This window comes from Ichthyophthirius multifiliis (assembly GCF_000220395.1).
Source record: "Ichthyophthirius multifiliis unplaced genomic scaffold scaff_1120509250202, whole genome shotgun sequence".
Lineage (NCBI taxonomy): Eukaryota > Ciliophora > Oligohymenophorea > Hymenostomatida > Ichthyophthirius > Ichthyophthirius multifiliis.
In genome coordinates, this window is record NW_004086975.1 from 27,130 (window position 1) to 46,606 (window position 19,477).

Genomic DNA, 19,477 nt, shown 5'->3' on the forward strand with positions numbered 1-19,477 from the left:
GGATGACACGCTCAAAGCGAGAAGGATTCCCCATTTTTTTTTCATATTTTATATTAAATTTATTAAAAATTATAGTATTTGATTTTTCTTTTGTTTTCTTAGCATATTAAATATAAAATATATTTAAAAATTGTAATTAAATATATTTATATAAAATTTTACAATATTATTATTTTATTTAATTTATAAAAATAATTTATACTTATATTATAAATAAAAGATAAAATAATCATTATATTATGAAAAATACTATTTTTAATTTTAATATGTTAATAATTAATTTATTTAGTTAAAGTAAATTATTTATTTTATAAAATATACATGAAATATAAACTTGATAATTATAAGTTTTATATTGTAAATAATATTGATATTTATATTTTTATTATACAATTTTTTTTTTATAAAATATATATTATTTTAATTTAAAAAATATTTTACATAATTTTATTATTAATTAATTTTTTTTTCTATTAATTATCTTTTTATTATACTAGGCATTATATTTTTTGAAAGCAATGTTGTACTATATATATTTGTTTATAATTTAGCCATTTTCTATTTTTTTTACTGTTTATTAATAATACCGTTAAAAATTTTATTTAAACTATTCGCTTATAAAATATTAAAAATAATAAATTTGAAATTAGTAATTTATTTTTTATTTTACTAAGTTATATATTTATATTATTTTATAAAAAGCAATATTTTAATATTTATTTCTTTCAATTTAAACTCATAAATATTATTTTATTGCTTATTTAAAAATTTAATAAATATCATTATATAAGATTCAAAAAAATAATAAATAATATAACCTCTAAGTATTTAAAAATAAAGCAAAAATAATATTCAATAATTTATTATAATTTAATTTTATAAGAATAATAATATATATAATCAAAATTATGTAAATAATAATATATTAAAAATATTTAAATATTAAATAATAAATAACCAAATATGATTATATTATTACAAAATATTATATATATTTGAAATATATATCAAAAATATAGATTTTTTTTTATTTTATTTTAACTTATTCTGTTTTTTATTATTTTTAATTTATTTTCTTATTAAATACATTAGTTTATAATAAACATTATTATATGGATAAATAAATTTTAAACAACTATTCTAATTTTTAATTATTAATCATCTATAAGATGGTTATTTCTATAATTTGTATCTATACAATACTTTCAAACTCTCGAATTACCTTTTATAATAATTTATAGTTAATTTAATCAAAATCATTAAAATAAAATATATAAAATATTTTTAATTTTAAAGTTTATACATTAATTCAATTTTTTTTTTGGTATTTATCAATAAAAATAATAATAGGTCATATTCATTTTTGCTTAAATCATTGATATCAAAAGAAAAATAATTTTGCTTTTATTAATATTAGTAAAATATTTTTATTATTAAATATTTAATCATATAACTAATTTTATGATATGCTAATACAATAAATATTATTTTTTATATTTGATGATTAACTATATAAAATATTTAATATTTTTATTAAAAAAACATTAATTTTTAATAATATTTTATAAAAAAGTGGAATTATTTTACATTAATAATATTATTATAAGTATAGAAAAATTGTAGAAGCCATTTAAAAAACAATATATTTTATTTTTTATATATAATTTTATTTTTTTAAATATTAATTTGGTATAAATTTTCTACTAAAATCTTTTTTATACAATATTATTATTTATCGAATTAAAATAATTTATAATGTGTTTATATTATTTTATAAAAATATAATTTAAATTTTTCATTATATTTTATTTTACATATTTAATTCTAATTTTTCTAAAAGTATAATTAAATATAATATCTAATAACTAGTTTTTTATTTATATATTTTAAAATTGTAAATAATAATTGATATAATTATTATAAAATTTAATACTTAATATTTTTTTTTAGTAAATCATTTCTTTTAATTTAGAATTTTATTTTTTAATATCTTAACCCTAGAAAAAATTCTAGTATCAAATCCATTAACCTTATGAATAATATAATAAATTAAAAAAATGTAATTACCCTTGAGCTTTTAGTTTTTTACTTTCTATATTCTTCTTCTTCATTTACATGAAATCCTTATTATTATTAAATTATTTTTCTATTTTTAATTGCTTATTCTCTCAAATACTGTTCTTTGAGGACTTAAAGCTATTTTTATAAAATAGTAAATAATTATTTATAATTGAATATAAAAATTAAATAATAAACTTTGTCTTTCTCATTTACTCCATAAGTCTCATTATCTGGTTAAAATGTTGGATGATCAATTTTATTCATATTTTTATACAGTCCAAGAGAATGAATTTTTTTTAATTTATTAAAATTTTTCTTCTGATTATAAAAATTATGACCTTGTATAATCATCTTCCATATAAATAATATTATTAAAGAATATATTTTTAAATTTCCTATAAATAAAAGTTTCTTTATTTTATATTGTTAATAAAAAGTTACCCTGATTTAACATTTTATTTTGGCAAAACAACATCACCATTTTCATCTCTAAATCTTCTTGGATTTAAATTTTTATTATTTAGTGGTTAGTATTAATATGCACTACTTACACTTTAATAAATATTTTTAATTAATATTTTTTTTATTTAAATAGATACATAGTAGGCATTATTTTTTATGTTTTAAAACATTATCTATGAATTATATTTTTCATTTATTATTTTTCATACTTTCTTTTTATTTAATCTGGATCTAAATATAAATCTTCTATTAATTGTAATAATTATTATATATTCTATTTTTATATACATTGATAAGTTATTGGATTAAAAACATTTTTATTATTTTTTCCTATCTAAACATTTCTTAAATTAAATTCAACTCCAATAATATAAAAAAACTCTATTGAATTTAATTAAATATAATAAAATTACTTTTTTTTTTAGTTATATATTTAGGAGAATAAAACTTGCTATTTTTAATCATTATTATCAAATACAAAAATTATTAATAATCAAATATTTAAAATATTATATAAAATTTATCAAAATTTTAATTAAATTATGCTTAAATTAAAAAAAAGAAGTAAGTTAAAACATTAAAATAATACAACAATTCATAAAAAATACGCATATAAAAATAAATACTGTTAAATTTAATATAAAAAATAAGCATAAACATAAACAATAAATAAGTAAAAAGTTAATTTCATTATTATTATTATTATTATTATTATTATTATTATTATTATTATTATTATTATTATTATTCCGGTATATTTTATTAATTAGTTGTAAGCCCTTAACAGTTATATCTTATTGAAGATCTTCTTCTTACAATACTACTATAGGATCTTTCCATTTTTTTATGTTCCATTGGATCTTCTCTAAATAATTTAATTTTATTAAATAAAGAATTAGGATATATTTTTATTAAAACTCCCATAAACAATGATCCTAACCCTAAAGCTATACAAATTAAATGTTATAATAAGCTTAATTTGCTAACTCCTACATATTCTCCACCAAATTCAACCATTAAATATTAAATTATAAAAGTACCAATAATAATTAACCAAAATAAAGCATTATTAAATAATCCAGAAAAGACATTAATTTCATGTTTTTCTAGTTTTCTTGCATTAAATTCATTAAAGACTTACATTAAAACAAAAGCCTAAAAAAATATAGTAAAATGTACACATTTTTCTTATGTAAAATGTTTCATTCCTATAGAGCTTTAAATCCCTAACCAATTAGGGAATTTAAATAGAATTAAGCTTAACATTATAATTTAATATAGACTTTATCCAAAAATATTTCTCCACCTATATTTATATAATAAAATATATTTAAAAATAAAAATATTACATATTTGGCGTTATTATTGAATCATTTCTTCCATAAGGTTTTCTAAGTAAGAGATTATCGTTAGGAGATTCTGTCGAAAGTGCCAAAGAAGCAAATGTATCCATGATTAAATTTACCCAAAGCATTTATATTGAATTTAAAGGGGATTATTTTAAAACTACAGCACCCATAAAACACATAAACAATGCAACAGCATTAACTGTTAATTAAAATTAAATAAACTTTCTTATAGAATCGTATATATTTCTCCCATATTTACACGCAGTAATGATACTCGCAAAATTATCATCTAATAAAATTATTCCAGCAGCTTCTTTTGCCACTTCAGTACCAGTTATTCCCATTGCAAACCCTACATCTGCTTTTTTCAACGCAGGAGCATCATTTGTACTATTTTTTTATTTAATTTTTTTTTAATTATATATATTATATACCCATCTCCAGTAACTGCTACTACTTCCTACATTTAAATTAATCCTGTAACAAGGACATATTTATCATCAGGAGTAGATCTTGCTAAAACTTTCAATTCTTTAACTATATTTTAAAAAATATCAAAATTAGTGACCTTGGCAGCTCCTCTATCTTCAATACTTTATGCATAAGGATTTTCATAAGTAATTCCTCCTACTAACTCTCTAAATTTTTTTCCTTCCATTACTTCATAATTATCTAAAAAAATATATTTAAAAAAAAAAAAAATATATCTACTATTATTAATTTTAGCATCTGCATTTAAAATTCCGCAATCCTTCGCTATCGCAATTGCAGTATTAATATTATCTCCAGTAACCATTCTAACTTTAATTCCAGCTGTATAACATGTTTTTATAGCTCTGGGAATTTCCAGCCTTAAAGGATCTTTAATGCCTGCAATAGCTATCAAAGTAAGGTTAGTTTCTAAATAATTTTCATTTAAATTTCCTGCATTTAATCCTGGTATAATTTCAATATCTTTATATGCTAATGCAAGCGTTCTTAAAGCCTAATCAGCGAATCTTTTAATGACCTAAGATTTTATTTTTTCTTTCTAATTAAAATCACATACCATATTTTCATTTCTACATTTAATATACGTGCATCTTTCCAAAATTACCTCACTAGCTCCTTTTACATAAATTCTAAAAAAATTAGGACTATAACGATACACAGTAGTCATTTTTTTCCTTGTACTGCTAAAAGGAAGAATTCTAACTATATTATCGGAAGGCCTAAATGCTTAATATCCAAAACCCAATTAATCAACAAGTTCGATTAACGCACATTCAGTTTTGTTGCCTGTTTATATCCATTTATTTGTAAGTACATTTTTATTTGGGTATGCGGATGAATTTATGCATATACATTCTGCTAGTAAATTTGTTAAGTTCTAGGCTATTTAATCTCTTCGGATTTAATCTCTTCTATATATTCGATTATCAATATAAATATTCGATACTGTCATTATATTTTAGGTCAATGTTCCTTTGTATTTTAGTTTGTTTTTTGTATTTTTTTTAAAATTATTTATTTAACCTGTTTTATCTGAGAATATATTGGTCACACCTCCCATAATTTCACAGGAAGAAAGTTACTTAACTAAATTATTTTCATCTTTCATTTTATTTACTGAAAATGCCAAAGCTATAGTCACGGCTAAAGGAAGTCCTTCAGGAACTGCCACAACGACAATAGTAACAGCAATTAAAAAACTATTAATTAACACCTTTAAACTTGATATGCATGCAAAACAATGATTTCCAATAATAATATTAACAACTAAATGAATAATTAAAGCAATCATAGTTAATCCAGCTGCAATTGTACCTATTTTACCTTTTTTAAAATAAATAAATAAATAAATAAATAAATAAATATATAAATACCAATATCTTCAGCAACAGTTTCAAGTTTTTATTATAATGGAGTAGGTGGTTATTCATCTTGTAATTTTTCTTTAAGTTTTCCTAATTATGTATTCGATCCTACTGTACAAACTAGCAACAAACCACTTCCATCCATGACTTTGGACCCAGAAATAAGGAAAAAAGTTGCCGATTATATTTCTCCTTATAACGCAGGACATTTAGTTACAGCTTCACTTTCTCCTGTAATACTAGACTCATCCATTGTTATTTCACTTCCTTCTAAAAGTATACCATCCACAGGCATAACATCACCGATTTAAATGTGTAAAATATCGCCTACAACTAACTCTTTACAGTCTATCTGTTTCACTTTCCCATCTCTATTTACTTATACAAATAATTCTTCACGTTTAGCTGTTAACTTTTAGAATTATTTTTCTTTTACATAATTATTACCGGATTATAAACTAACTATTATTGTTACTGCCAATAATATTGTACCGCCTTCCATCCAACCCTTTTCTAAGCCGTCTTCCATTATCCCTATCGTAGTTGATACGAACGAAGCAATGCATAATATTTAAAGCATTAAATCTTCAAAACATTCGAAAATCATTTCCCATAATGTTTTTAGTTTTTTTTGCATAGGCTGGTTTTTGCCATAAAATTCTCCTCGTTCATGTAACTCTTCAGGTTTAGAATTTATTCCGGTTTTTACATTTGAAAAAAGTTAATCGACAATGGCCTGGGCACCTCCTAAAACCATTAATTTATTTTAACTTATTTTGTCTCTTATATTATCTATTTCAAAAAGACTTGCTAATTCTTAAGGGTCTATGTTAAACTGGAAGATTGGTTATTCATCCTCTTCTGTTTATTTATAATTTTTTGACATTAATCAATTTTTGTTATTTTTTTATTTTTCTTTATTATTTTTTTCTCTTCTTCTTTTTACTTTTAATAATTATAATTTAACAGAAAAAAAATAATATTTAAAAAATGAAGTAAAAATAAGAGATATAAAAATATAATTAATAATATACAAAAAAGATAATTATTATGGTTTGCCATGCCATATTGTTTATTTCAAAAATTACATGTATTTTAAAATTTTTTTAATATATTCTATAATTAAATGTTTTTATTTTTTTTAATATTTAAATCCAACTCTTCATCTTTTACTTTAAATTATTAAATAATTTCGTTTTATTCTAAAATATATATTATTTTTTTCATTAAATCAATATATTTATAATAATATTATCTAAACATTCTAAAATAAAAAGATATAAAAATATAAAAACGTCAAAAATTATAATATGTACTCTGAGTGAATAGATAGTCTAAATAAAGGTTTTTTAGGTGCATTTGGCAATTAATCAGCTATTTAATTAATCAATTCTGCAAAAGGTAAATGATCCTTGAAATATTTACTAATAAAAAGTTTATAAAAATAATAATTTGAAAAAAAAAAAATTCAAAAACGTTAAAAGAATATTTTTTAAATATTCTTAATTTATACATATATATTTTTTAAAAAATGATGTTTCTTAATTTAAATTATTTTTATTGATTTTATAATGCAATATTATATACCGTATTTTAAAAAGCTTTTTTAATTAATTTTAATTGGTTTTGAGCATATATTCAACTCTTTTTAAATTTATTTATTTGATATTATAATCAATAAATTCTTTTTTCTATTTTTAATACTATAAAAAAATTAATATTTTATAGATTTATTTATATTTAATACTTCCAATATTGCTTTTTGATTTCTTTAAATATTTATTTTTAAAATACGATCAATAATAATCTGCTTTACAACAGTTTCTGCTTAAGTTGCAATCTCCATTAAGTTTTCATCGTTAATTTTTAAAAATTCTAATTTTAACTATAAATTTTGTGGTAATATGATATCAAAAGCATTTGCAGAAACAGGTAGAATAGAATTTCTGAAATTAAAATGATGTTCTTTTTTCTATTTTCTTGATATTATATTTTTTTCATCTTCATCCTCTATTTATAATAATTTATTTTATTATTCTTCTTCTTATTCATCTTAAAATTTAAAAATAACATTTTTCCCTTTACTTGGACTTTCAGTATTTTATACATCTTCCTATTCAGATTTAATTCTTTTAATTTTTCTTATTTTTTTATTTGAAAAAAATTCCCAAAATATATAATTTATATTTTTACAATTAGCACAAAATATTTTAAATTGGCGAACTTTATTAAGTTTTTAAATTTATAATATTCTGCAAACTTTATTTTTGCTCTTCAATTTAAGCTTTCTAAAAGTGATTATCCTAGTCAAAATACTAAATTTTTCTAGTATTACTTCTTTTTCTTTTTAAATAATCACTAAAATTATTAGCTGCTCCTTCCACACTAACAAATTCATTAGCATTTATTAATACTGTAGATATTGATCTTGTTTTTTTGGTATCTAATTGAGACATCTGGGTTTAATTAGAAACCAGAGAATTATTATTGCTATTAATGCTATTTTTTTACAAAGCATATAATCCATATAGCTTTTAAAATTTTTGAATATAGAAATCATGTTTACTATCTAAATTAATAGAAAATATTTATTATTTGAATTAAAACAATATATGGCTATCCCAAATTTAACATAAAGTTCTTTTATAATATTAAAGAGTGGTCAGGGACCATTAAATAAAGTTTTATATATAAATAACTGTATTTCTTTTAATAGTTAACTTTATAAAAACTTTTCTCTTTATCTTTTATATCAAAGCATGTAATACTATTAATTTAGCTGATTATATTTTCTTTTGAATAAATTTTTTGTCTTACCAAACTTTGATAATATATTTAATTAAATTTATTTACTTATGTGATAATAAAACGATATTTTTCTTAACTAAATATTACCTTACATGAAATTATATTTTTTTAACTCTGCTTTTCTAAAAAAAAGTAATTCTTAAATAATCCTAATAAATTTAATTCAAATTGTATAAAGCAGAACAAATCATTTCTGTTTATAAATAAACTAGCCAATTATATCTTATAGAATCTTAATTTTATTAGATTTTTTTCTCAGATTAAATCATATTTTAAAATTATATGCCTTTCTATAATATTAATTATCTTTTATTCTCTGATTCGATTCTTTTACCGTTTTCAATTTCCTTTTTCTTATTAATTGCCCTTTATGTTTTATATTATCTTAACATAGAGTTATTCTTTATATGTTCTAGCTTTTATTACTTTAATATATAATTACTTTTGAATCTCTATTTTTTTAGAAAATCTCCTTCAGGAATATTCGTGAAATTAATTTTATTATAATTATTTAATTTGCTGTATTATAAACTACTTTATGTATTATTAAATATTATTTATCCACTATCCTATTAGCCTACTTATTTTTAACTTATACTCTATTCAATCGTTTAAGTTTGATCTTTTTTTAAATCTTATAAATATTATTTTTCTTATTTATTTAGGTTTAACAGCGTACCATCTTTTATTACTTCTTAGTATTTTTTTTTTATTGAATTATCTATTTTTACTCTTTATTTTAAAAAATCATCATCTTTTTCTCTTATATTTTTTAAAAGGTTGTCATTATTTTATTTTCTTGAACTCAACTAATATTCCTTGTAAATTAAATCTATTTATTCTTTAAATATACCATCAACTAAAACTCCTTTAGGTTTCTAAGTTCTATAAATTCGGGGATCATTTTTGAGATTTTTATTTATTTCTATTTATTTCAATTAATCATGATATTCAAATTCATCTTAATGAATTTTTATTTTTTATGAGACTTCATCAATAATAATTTCTCTTTTAAATTTAAAAATATAAAATAAAAATAGTTATATAAATTACTTTTTAATATCACTCATTTCATCTTATTATGTTTTAAATTTTTTAAACATCATATTACTTGCATTCGTATTTTAATTTTATTTATTTAATTTATTTAAATTATTACATTTATTACTTTTATTATTTTAAAGTTATTAAGATTATTTTTTCTATAAAACAAACTTTTTTATTTTTTTAGGATTTTAATCTTATCTTTAAGAATTTGAAAATGATCTCAAAAATTAACTTTAAGAAACACTTTTTTAAAATAACGCTTACTGTAAATCTTTTTGGTCTAAACTCTTTAAATTTAAAATTTTTTTTTTGTCCATTTTTTTAGAATAAAATTATTTTATTAATATTGATTTTTATTAAGCATTTTCTAATATTCGTTAACAAAACTATTTTATGTTATTAATTGCTAACTTATTCTATTTTTCGCAACAAATAACAACCATGAATTAATCTCCACATGCAACGTCTACACATTTTTCGTTTATTAATTCTTCTATGCATAAAGGATAGTTATACTCTTTTGTAGTATTATGGCCTAAAGAATTATTTACACTTTTTTTTTAATAAAATAAAATAAATAAATAAAAAAATATTGACTTTTCTCCCCATGTATATAAATATCCTTTATCATCAATAACAGCATTAGAGTATCCAAAGCTTGATATTTTAATTGCATGAGTTCCAATTTATATATTATTATTAGATTTTACACAAAATTAAAGTTTTTTAGGTCTTAAATAATCCTAATAAATATGTCATAAAAAAGTTACAAAATTTATTTACTATTTTTAAACCAGATTATTTTTTTTCTTTTATATAAATTGTTTTGCCCCATGAATATATTTCTCCTTTAAAATTTATTGCACAACTGTGTCTTTCTCCACAGCTAGCCTATATTATTTTCTAGTCTTCCAAGGCTTTAATCTTAAAAAATATTTTATATAAAAAATATTTTTTTCATAAACTTTTTAAGGATTAGGTATCATATAATTGTATTCACCTTTAAAACTTGAATGGCCCAATTTCCCATCTTAGCCATCTCCCCATGAATATATAGACCCATCCGAATCCCATAACAAGCAATGATTTTTTCCACATGCTATCCCTTTTATAATTATATTCTTTTTTTTTTAAAAAAAATAAAATAAAAAAAACTACAGAAAACGGAAGTTAAACTAAGTAGACTTTGTCTGTATAATTTATATTAAATTATCCCAATCCTAATCTAGCTGTTATAAAAAGAAATATAATAACAATACATTGAAAAAAATAAAAATTAAATTACATCTATCTTCTTTTCCAAACGAAAATAAATATTAATTATCAATTGCTACTAAAGAAAAGTTTTCACTTGCAGCAATATGAGTGAATTTGATTTAACTAAAAAAATAGAAAAAGTATGGTTTTAGATTTATTTTTATTTTAAATAAAAAAACCTATATTATTCTTCTGATATATATTCTTCAAATTTAGATTTTTTAATTTTCTCTGGATATAAAATATTATTTTCTTATATTAAACTACCCATGCATCCATATTATGTATTTCCCCATGAATAAAGTTTGAATGTAGCTATAAATTAATTAAAATAAAAAAAATAGTAAAATTAACATGAAATAGCAAGTGTATGTGTTGAATAAGAAGAAATTTAAATAAAATATCTATTTTAAAATCTGCTTAAATTAAAAGGTTATTTTAATATCTCTTTTTTAATATTTATTCCTAATTATCCTTCATTTCCTTCACCAAAAATCCACAACTCATCATGAGCATCTAATAATTAAACAGTATTTTTACCACATGTAACCTATTTAAAACATAAATCTTTATCTTCTATAAATTTTATCATTTAAATGTAATCTGCAAATACTTTATTTTCTTGTTCAGTTTCGAAATTAGTAATATCTTTTCCTCTAAATGATATTTTTTTAATTCTATTTAATTTTTGAATTAATGTTTTTTGTTTATTAAAAAAATAAACATATCAGTATAGTCTTCATAAACTGTAGGCCTTATTTTTTCATTTCCAAAATAAAAAACTTTAAAATTTATTATTCATTTAAACACATAAATTTACGAAAATAAATACCTTAAGTCATTATATATTATTTTATTTTAACTTTTTTTTTTTCTTTTTTTTCTAAATTTAAGTTAAATTTAAAATGTATGAACTATAAAATAAATAAAAAAAAATTATTGAAAAAGAAATAAAACTTATGAATTCATATATATATATATTATAATTATTGATATAATTAATAATTATGAACAATTTATCAATTATTATATATATAAAGAAAGAAGAAAGATTATCAAAAAGAAAAAAATATCATTTTTTTTATCGAAAATTTAAAATTATTATTTAAAGTAAATTGAAGAAAAAAAAAATAATATAATAAATTGCTTAAATAATATGTAATATTATTATATTTAAATTAGCTTAATTACAAAATCTACTATTTTTTACGTATTATTTAAAATAATTTATATTTATCCATAATCAGTTAATATGATATTGATTTAACTCACAAATTTCAACAGTATCATCTGAAATTAACAGAATAAGATCTCTATCCATAGCATTAATAAAGTAAACTCCGTAATGATTAGAATTCAAAGACTAACTTAAATACAAAGACCATTAAGGTTCATATATATTAGAATCAAAAAATACAATACTTCCATCAAAATAGCTTGCAACTAATTCAATTCTATCATCAAATTATTATTTTATACATAATCCTGTTACACCTGACTTTGAACAATCATCAATAGTTGGAAACAAATTAGCTTTTTTTAAACCTTCATATGGAATATTTTAAAATTAAATAATATCCCCCATTAAGTTTGTAACTATTAAATTAAGATTTACTTAAGAAATTTAATTATTAACATCTTTTTAAACTTCCTCAATTGTTATTTCTTATTGTTTTTGCTTTTGTTTTTTTTTTATTGCTTTTTAGATAAAATATTTGGGGGTTGAGTTTCAAAAGACGGATACATTCTTTAATTGGTTTATTTTATAAATCTACAGTAACTATTTGCAATTCCCAAATCTATTTCTTGACTATAAACTTCTTTTTTAAATTATTCGCCTAAAAGTCCGTTTTAACTAATCAAAAATTTTTTAAGAATAATAAGTCCATCTAAGTCTGCTAAAATAATATAAAATTCTTCTAATTAATCCTAATTTATATCTTATTACATTGTACCACCATCATTGAAATTTTCTATATTAGTTAAAGAGTATTATAAATTAGTATTTGATTTTGGGCTTTATTAATATTACTCTTCTTGTGCTTTAATTGGACTATTTGCATTTACTTAAAGCTGTTTTTCATATAAATTTTAATTTCCTGATATTTCTAAGCTTGTAAATGATGATTATTTTATTACTTATTGAATAATATAAGGCTACTTTTTAATATTTTTATAATTATTTTCATTATCATCTAACGACATTTTATTCAAGTTTTAATCATAATTGTGTATGCACTGTTCATTTGAAAAAATAAATTTCATATCAAAATCTATAATGAGTTCATTAAATTAAAATTTATGTATTGAATTTAAATCGAACCAATATTCCTATTTCTTTTTTTAACAATTTTAAATATCTAATATTTAAAATTAAAAATTATAGGATATATATTATCTACTAATTTTAATTATTACCCTAACACTATTATCAGATGCTGATATAAACAATAATATGTTACTATGTTATTTTATTGATTTTATATTAAGTATATTTATTTTCGCTTCATTAAATATGTTATTATTTGAATAAATTTAAGTTTTATGTAAAGAATAAGCATTTAGTTCAGATTATAATTTGTTTGCTTCAACATATCCAGCGAATATGCAAACATTATTCTCATACGTCAAAGTATGTAAACAATTAAATACCAAATTATTGTTTTATTCTATTTTTTTAAATTCTTCTATTTAATATGTTTATGATTATTATTAAGGTTAATGTTTTTATTTATCTTCATTATTTTTCTTTTTTTATGTTTTTAAATATATATTTTATTTTTTTACATCTATATCAATAGTAAATTAATAAATAGTTTTATCTGTTCCAACAAAAATATAAAATTTATTTGTCTTTTAATCAGATATTTTGGAATTTAAATATCTTCCAGAAACACCTTTTAATCCAAATTTAGAAACAATGTTTAATTTAGATTATTGCATTTGCCTTTTTTTTATAAATGTATATAAAAATAATTAAGAAGATTTTTTTAAAAAAAATTAAAATATAAAATTATTGTAAATAATTAAACAAAAATAATTAAAAATATATGATATATTTTTTAAAAATATATCAATTTAAAAAAATAGGTCTTTTTCCATTTTTTTATGTTAATTATGTTTTTAATAAAAAATTATGAAAAATATTTATATATGTATAAGTGATTTTTTTAATTTAATTAAATTTCATTTTTTCATTAATTATATTAAGTCTAAAAGAAACATAATTATTCTATTATCAAATAATTAGTTAAAAATTTATAAACGATTCCTTCATTATTTTATTAATTCAAATAGATTCTTTTTTCTTATTAAAAATAGCAATCTATTTTTTTTTAAAAAAAAAAACAACCAAATTATTATCTTTTTATATATCTTTTATATTATTTTTGAAATTATAATCAATTTCTTATGTTTTATTTCTGAATTATAATTAATTCCGTTTAAATAGTTCATATAATTAAATCCACTTTAACCTTCGAAATAACTTAAAATGTGATTTTAATTTACAAAGTAAATATTAGTATAAGACTTGCCCCCCATCTCATAATAATGATAGGCTGGCTAATATTTTATTTTAACTATTATCAAAAGCATAAATAATTTCATAAAAAGTTTATATCTTAGGATTCATTTTTTTCTATATATTTTGCATATACTATAATCAAACATGCTGATATATATTACTTTAAATAGATTGTTTAACTAATTCAAAACATAATAAATAAATAATTTTTTAATTACGAATCGGTTGAAAATATTCTAATTAATTATCTACTTATATTTTTATATAATATATTTCTTAAAAATATGAAAAATAATAAAGCTATTTAAATTTTCTATTATTATTTTAATTTAAAGAAGATATTAAATCTTATTTTAATGTTTATATTGATAGGGATTAATATTTTAAATTTTATATTTTAATTTTTGATAATTATTAGGAGTATATTTATTTATAAAATACAAAGTTTAGAATTTAATTTTTCTATTTTTATTTAATTTTATTTTTTATTAATCATTAGTGTCAATAATTATTTTTTGTGTTTATGTATATTTATTTAATAATTATATATTTTATATAATAGTATATTATATTTATTAAATTTTAAAGATATTAAATTATTTTAATAAATACAAAAAAATTGTAATCTATTGTTAAAATAAAAACACAAATATATCACCATTTTATTTTTTAAATATAAATAATTATTAAATTAAAATTTGAATAATTGAATATTTTAGAAGTAAAAATTTAAAAATATTATTTTAAAAAAAAATTTAATAATATTAGAATTAAACGTATTAAATTTAAATATATAATATAAAAATAAAAATTTATATATATTTATATGTATATAATTTTTTTATTTATATTACATTTATTAAAAAAAAATACTTTCAAATACATATATATATATATTTTATTTTATTTAAAATATTTTTAATAAATATTTTATTTGACAATTAAGTTATATAAGCTTAGTGATTTTTTATTATTTTGTTACATAATTATTTATAAATAAGAAAAAATAATGCTATATTTATATATTTTCTTTATTTAACATTCATAAATATATATACAATTTTATAATAAATATTATATAAATCATTAAAAAGCCCAAGGAAATTCGTTTTTAATTGTTTAAATAGTTTATTCATTTAATTCTTCTTCTATGTTATTATTTTTTTAAAATCATTAAGTGATAAATCATCATATTTTACATAAACTTTAACTGCAATAGCAATCAAACATAAATTTTATAAATGTTCAATTTACAAATAAGATGCACAATTTAATACACTATTTAATTATTCATCATTTAGTTTTTAAAATATTTCAATATCTTATTAATTTTGCAGATTTTAGTTTAATACATTAGAAATTACAATTTTTTTATAAGATTCAGTATCAACTTAATATTAATGTATTTCAAAATAATTTTTAACAAATTCAATTTAAAATTCGTTTAAATTTATTAAATTAATTACATTAGATTATTCATATTATTCTAAATATAATTATTCTAATAAATTACTAAAATTAAGTATTTTTTTGTTAAAAGTGAATATTTTTCCTTACAAATTTTACAAATAAATTTTTTCTGCTTCTTGCATTTTTTAAATTTAGTATTTTATATATATATATATGTATATATTTATCAATTAAATTAAATAATAATTTATTTTTCTTTTTATAAATCACCCATATTATGATATTTTTATTTAAAAGAGAAATTAATAATTAAATTTAATTTTTCCAAAAAAAAAAAAATATATATTTTATTTGATAAAGATTTCATATTAAATATTCTAAAGCACTAGTATTTAAATCAGCATTTTACTTCAAAAGTTTATAAGAACAGAATGCTAATATACCTGTCAAAAAAATGCTGAAAATTCCTTAGATAATACAAATAGATATAGATAAATCAGCATTAACCTTATGTAATTATCCAAAATCTAACCTACTATCTGAAACGTATTTAGGTTATCTATAGCAATATTAAACTCCTTAAATAATTTGGTCATTTATTTTAGTAATCATAAAAAAAGATCCAATACTTATACCAAAAACAATTGCTAATAATGAAAGAATGACTAATTTCTTCCACATTACTTCGAAATAAAACAATATTACACTAATAAAACTTAAAAGTATACCACTTACTATCATAAAAATATAAGGATTTCCACATTCTTACTATATAAGATAGATATTCCAACATGCAGAAAAAATGCCTACAATAAAAATTGATACAAAAAGTATCTTTATTAATATTGATTTAGCATCGTTAACTTTGTTTTACATTTTTAATGGATTTTTAAAATTAATTTTTTATTTATATTATAATTTAAAAAAAATTATTATATAATATAGTTTCATTAAAAAATATATAAAATAGATTAATTAAATATATTATCTTAATATATAAAAATATGAATATTTATATATTGGATTAATATAAAATTATTTGCATTTTCATTTTTATTATTGTATAGATTAAAAAATTAATAATTTTTAAATTAAACTATACAAAAAATGCAATCATAATAAATATATAAAAATAATATTTATATATAAATATATTATATGTAAAATGTTTTTTTTTTAAAAAAAAGTATAAAACAAATTATTACCTAAATTAATATTAAAATAAGATTAAAATTTTTATTCTAAATTTAGTTTTTATAAATCATTTATAAATTTTAATAAAATGGATAATTTAGAATATAATCTTTAATTAGAAAACATTGCATCAGATTAAAATATTTAAAGTAAAAAAGAATTGAGGGCTGAAAAAAATAAAATTTATGATTTAAAAAAGAAATATACAAAAGGTTTAGAATTGATTGTTTAAATAGAATAAAAAACTAAAAATCAACTAATTTCTGAGATAATTTCAAGAAACATTTTAATAATTCATAATGGAATAGGAGATCAATAAGATTATAACTCATTAAAATAATTATTAAATAAATACTCTAATAAAAACAATCTCCATATATTTCCAGGTTTCTCATATGCCCTAATAGAATTTGAAAATTAAGAATAGGCAAATTTATTAATTTAAGAAAGCGAAAAGATCGAAGACTTAATATTTCGATAAATTGATTATGTTAAAAAAATCCGACCCACATTTTTCGCATTTACAAATTTAACACTCAACTAAATAATTGCAAATACAAAAACAAAAGAGGAATATTAAAACGCACTTGTAGATACTATATAATTACCTATAGAAGGATTTAATTTAATTTAAGATTTCATAAGCGAAGAGGAAGAATTAGTTCTTATTCAAAATATCGATAAATAAGAATGGATTAAATTAGCTAAAAAAAATATTAACTATATGGATACGAATATCTATTTGGAATCAATACTATTAATAAAAATAATGTAATTTATATAAATAATATGATATAATTTTTTTCAAAAAAATAAAATAGAAAAAAGTTGATTTTCCATATTTCCTTACATAGACTACATAAAAAGTAAATTCTTTATTAGAAAAAGAATCTCAATAAAATAACTTTGATTCATTAACAATTTCAGATTTTTATCCTGGCGACACTCTTTTACCCTAGTTAGATTAACATAATACAATCGGAGAGAAAATAGCTATTTTATCATTAAATTCAGGAATAGTAATATCATTTAGAAGTAATCTTAGGAATTTAGAATTAGAATTATATGTACCTCCACGTTCATTATTAATTTTGTGCAAAGAAGCCCGTTTTACATGTTATTAAAGTATATCTAATAGAAAGCTAGATAAAGTAAATAATGAAATAATTTTCAGAAAAAGAAGAATAACATTAACTTTCCGTTCTTTAAAAAATAATCCTTGCAAATGTGAATTTCCATTCATTTGTGATGACCAAGGTTTCGATTCTGTAAACATTAAGCAAAACAATCCCCTTTCTGCAAAAGATTATCATGCCAAAGAAGACTCTACAAAAATAGTTTTACCAAAAAATGAAGAACAGTTAAAATTAATTTAAAATGTATAAGGATAAGCAAATAATAAGCATACAGATTTAGAATAAAAATATGTCTATGAAGTTTATGATAAAATAGCACCTCATTTTTCCCATACAAGATATAAACCATGGCCTAAAATTGAAGAGTTTCTTAAATCTTTACCTACTGGATCACTTGTGGCTGATATTGGTATTTCTTTTAATTTTTGTTAAATTAAATATTTTAAATATAAAAAGGATGCGGAAATGGAAAATATTTAAATGCAAATAATGGAGATATTTTTATGATAGGAACTGATAGAAGCCATAATTTAATATATATTGCTAAAGAAAAAAATTAAGATGTGTAAGTTTTTAGTGCAGATTCTTTAAAATTACCTTTAGTTTCTGGAAAATTTGATAATGCTATTTCTATTGCTGTTATTCACCATTTTTCTACTCCGTATTATTTTAGATAATTTTTTTTTTTTTAATATAATAAAGTAAATTACGTGTTCATGCAATTAAAGAAATATTAAGAATACTTAAAATTGGAGGAGAAGTTATTATATATGTTTGGGCTTTTGAATAAACAGAAAAAAGCTTTACTGAATAAGATGTTTTTGTTCCTTGGAATTTATAGAATAAATATGAAAATGAAAAAATTATTTCAGGGGAAGAAAAGCCTAATACAGATATTTAGATTAATGAAGCCAAATAAAGTGTTGTTTATAAAAGATATTATCATGTTTTTAAAAAAGGAGAAATTGAATAACTTATTATAGAAAATATTAAAAATTGTTAAATTGTAGATAATTTCTATGATCATGCGAATTGGGTAGTAAGATTAAAAAAAACATATTGAAAATTTAATTTTTAAAATAATAAAATAAAATCTAGAAAATTTTAATTTTTAAATATTATATATATATAAAATTAAAATATATAATAAATGATATATATATATATATATATAAAAAATATATCTTAATATATTATCAATTCGATATTTTTGATAAATTTATTTTATTTATTTTTTTCATTTTAATTTTCAATCTTATTTTTTCAAATTATTCTTATAAATATGTCTACCATTTATGGTAAGGGATTTATTATTTTTATATTTCATCATAAAAAGGTTTAGCATCAATATTGTATATTTCATCAAAATAT

The 19,477-nt window shown here is 18.4% G+C and overlaps 2 protein-coding genes across 2 annotated transcripts, besides 8 other annotated features; one reads left to right on the forward strand and one right to left on the reverse strand. All coding sequences in view use genetic code 6, as the record gives it.

Moving 5' to 3' along the window:
• The first annotated feature begins 886 nt into the window (after positions 1-886).
• Positions 887-942: a microsatellite.
• A 16-nt stretch (positions 943-958) lies between these two features.
• Positions 959-1,006: a microsatellite.
• A 633-nt stretch (positions 1,007-1,639) lies between these two features.
• Positions 1,640-1,688: a microsatellite.
• A 1,522-nt stretch (positions 1,689-3,210) lies between these two features.
• On the reverse strand, positions 3,211-12,425 carry IMG5_056210 (hypothetical protein; the record flags this gene model as incomplete). The annotated part of the gene is made up of 18 exons (XM_004037261.1): positions 3,211-3,829; positions 3,873-4,262; positions 4,307-4,544; positions 4,584-4,881; positions 4,921-5,336; positions 5,388-5,687; positions 5,738-6,589; positions 7,523-7,738; positions 9,390-9,544; positions 9,995-10,135; positions 10,181-10,326; positions 10,367-10,507; positions 10,584-10,704; positions 10,742-10,812; positions 10,869-10,963; positions 11,020-11,155; positions 11,454-11,496; positions 12,109-12,425. 18 exons carry the CDS (start codon positions 12,423-12,425, stop codon positions 3,211-3,213), a joined length of 4,695 nt encoding a protein of 1,564 aa, XP_004037309.1.
• Positions 3,213-3,272: a microsatellite.
• Positions 3,831-3,870: a microsatellite.
• Positions 5,696-5,736: a microsatellite.
• A 1,167-nt stretch (positions 12,426-13,592) lies between the features above and the next one.
• Positions 13,593-13,635: a microsatellite.
• A 3,432-nt stretch (positions 13,636-17,067) lies between these two features.
• On the forward strand, positions 17,068-19,169 carry IMG5_056220 (hypothetical protein; the record flags this gene model as incomplete). Its single annotated transcript, XM_004037262.1, has 3 exons — positions 17,068-18,515; positions 18,563-18,767; positions 18,809-19,169. Exons 1-3 carry the CDS (start codon positions 17,270-17,272, stop codon positions 19,167-19,169), a joined length of 1,812 nt encoding a protein of 603 aa, XP_004037310.1. The 5' UTR covers positions 17,068-17,269.
• A 49-nt stretch (positions 19,170-19,218) lies between these two features.
• Positions 19,219-19,282: a microsatellite.
• Positions 19,283-19,477: the final 195 nt, after the last annotated feature.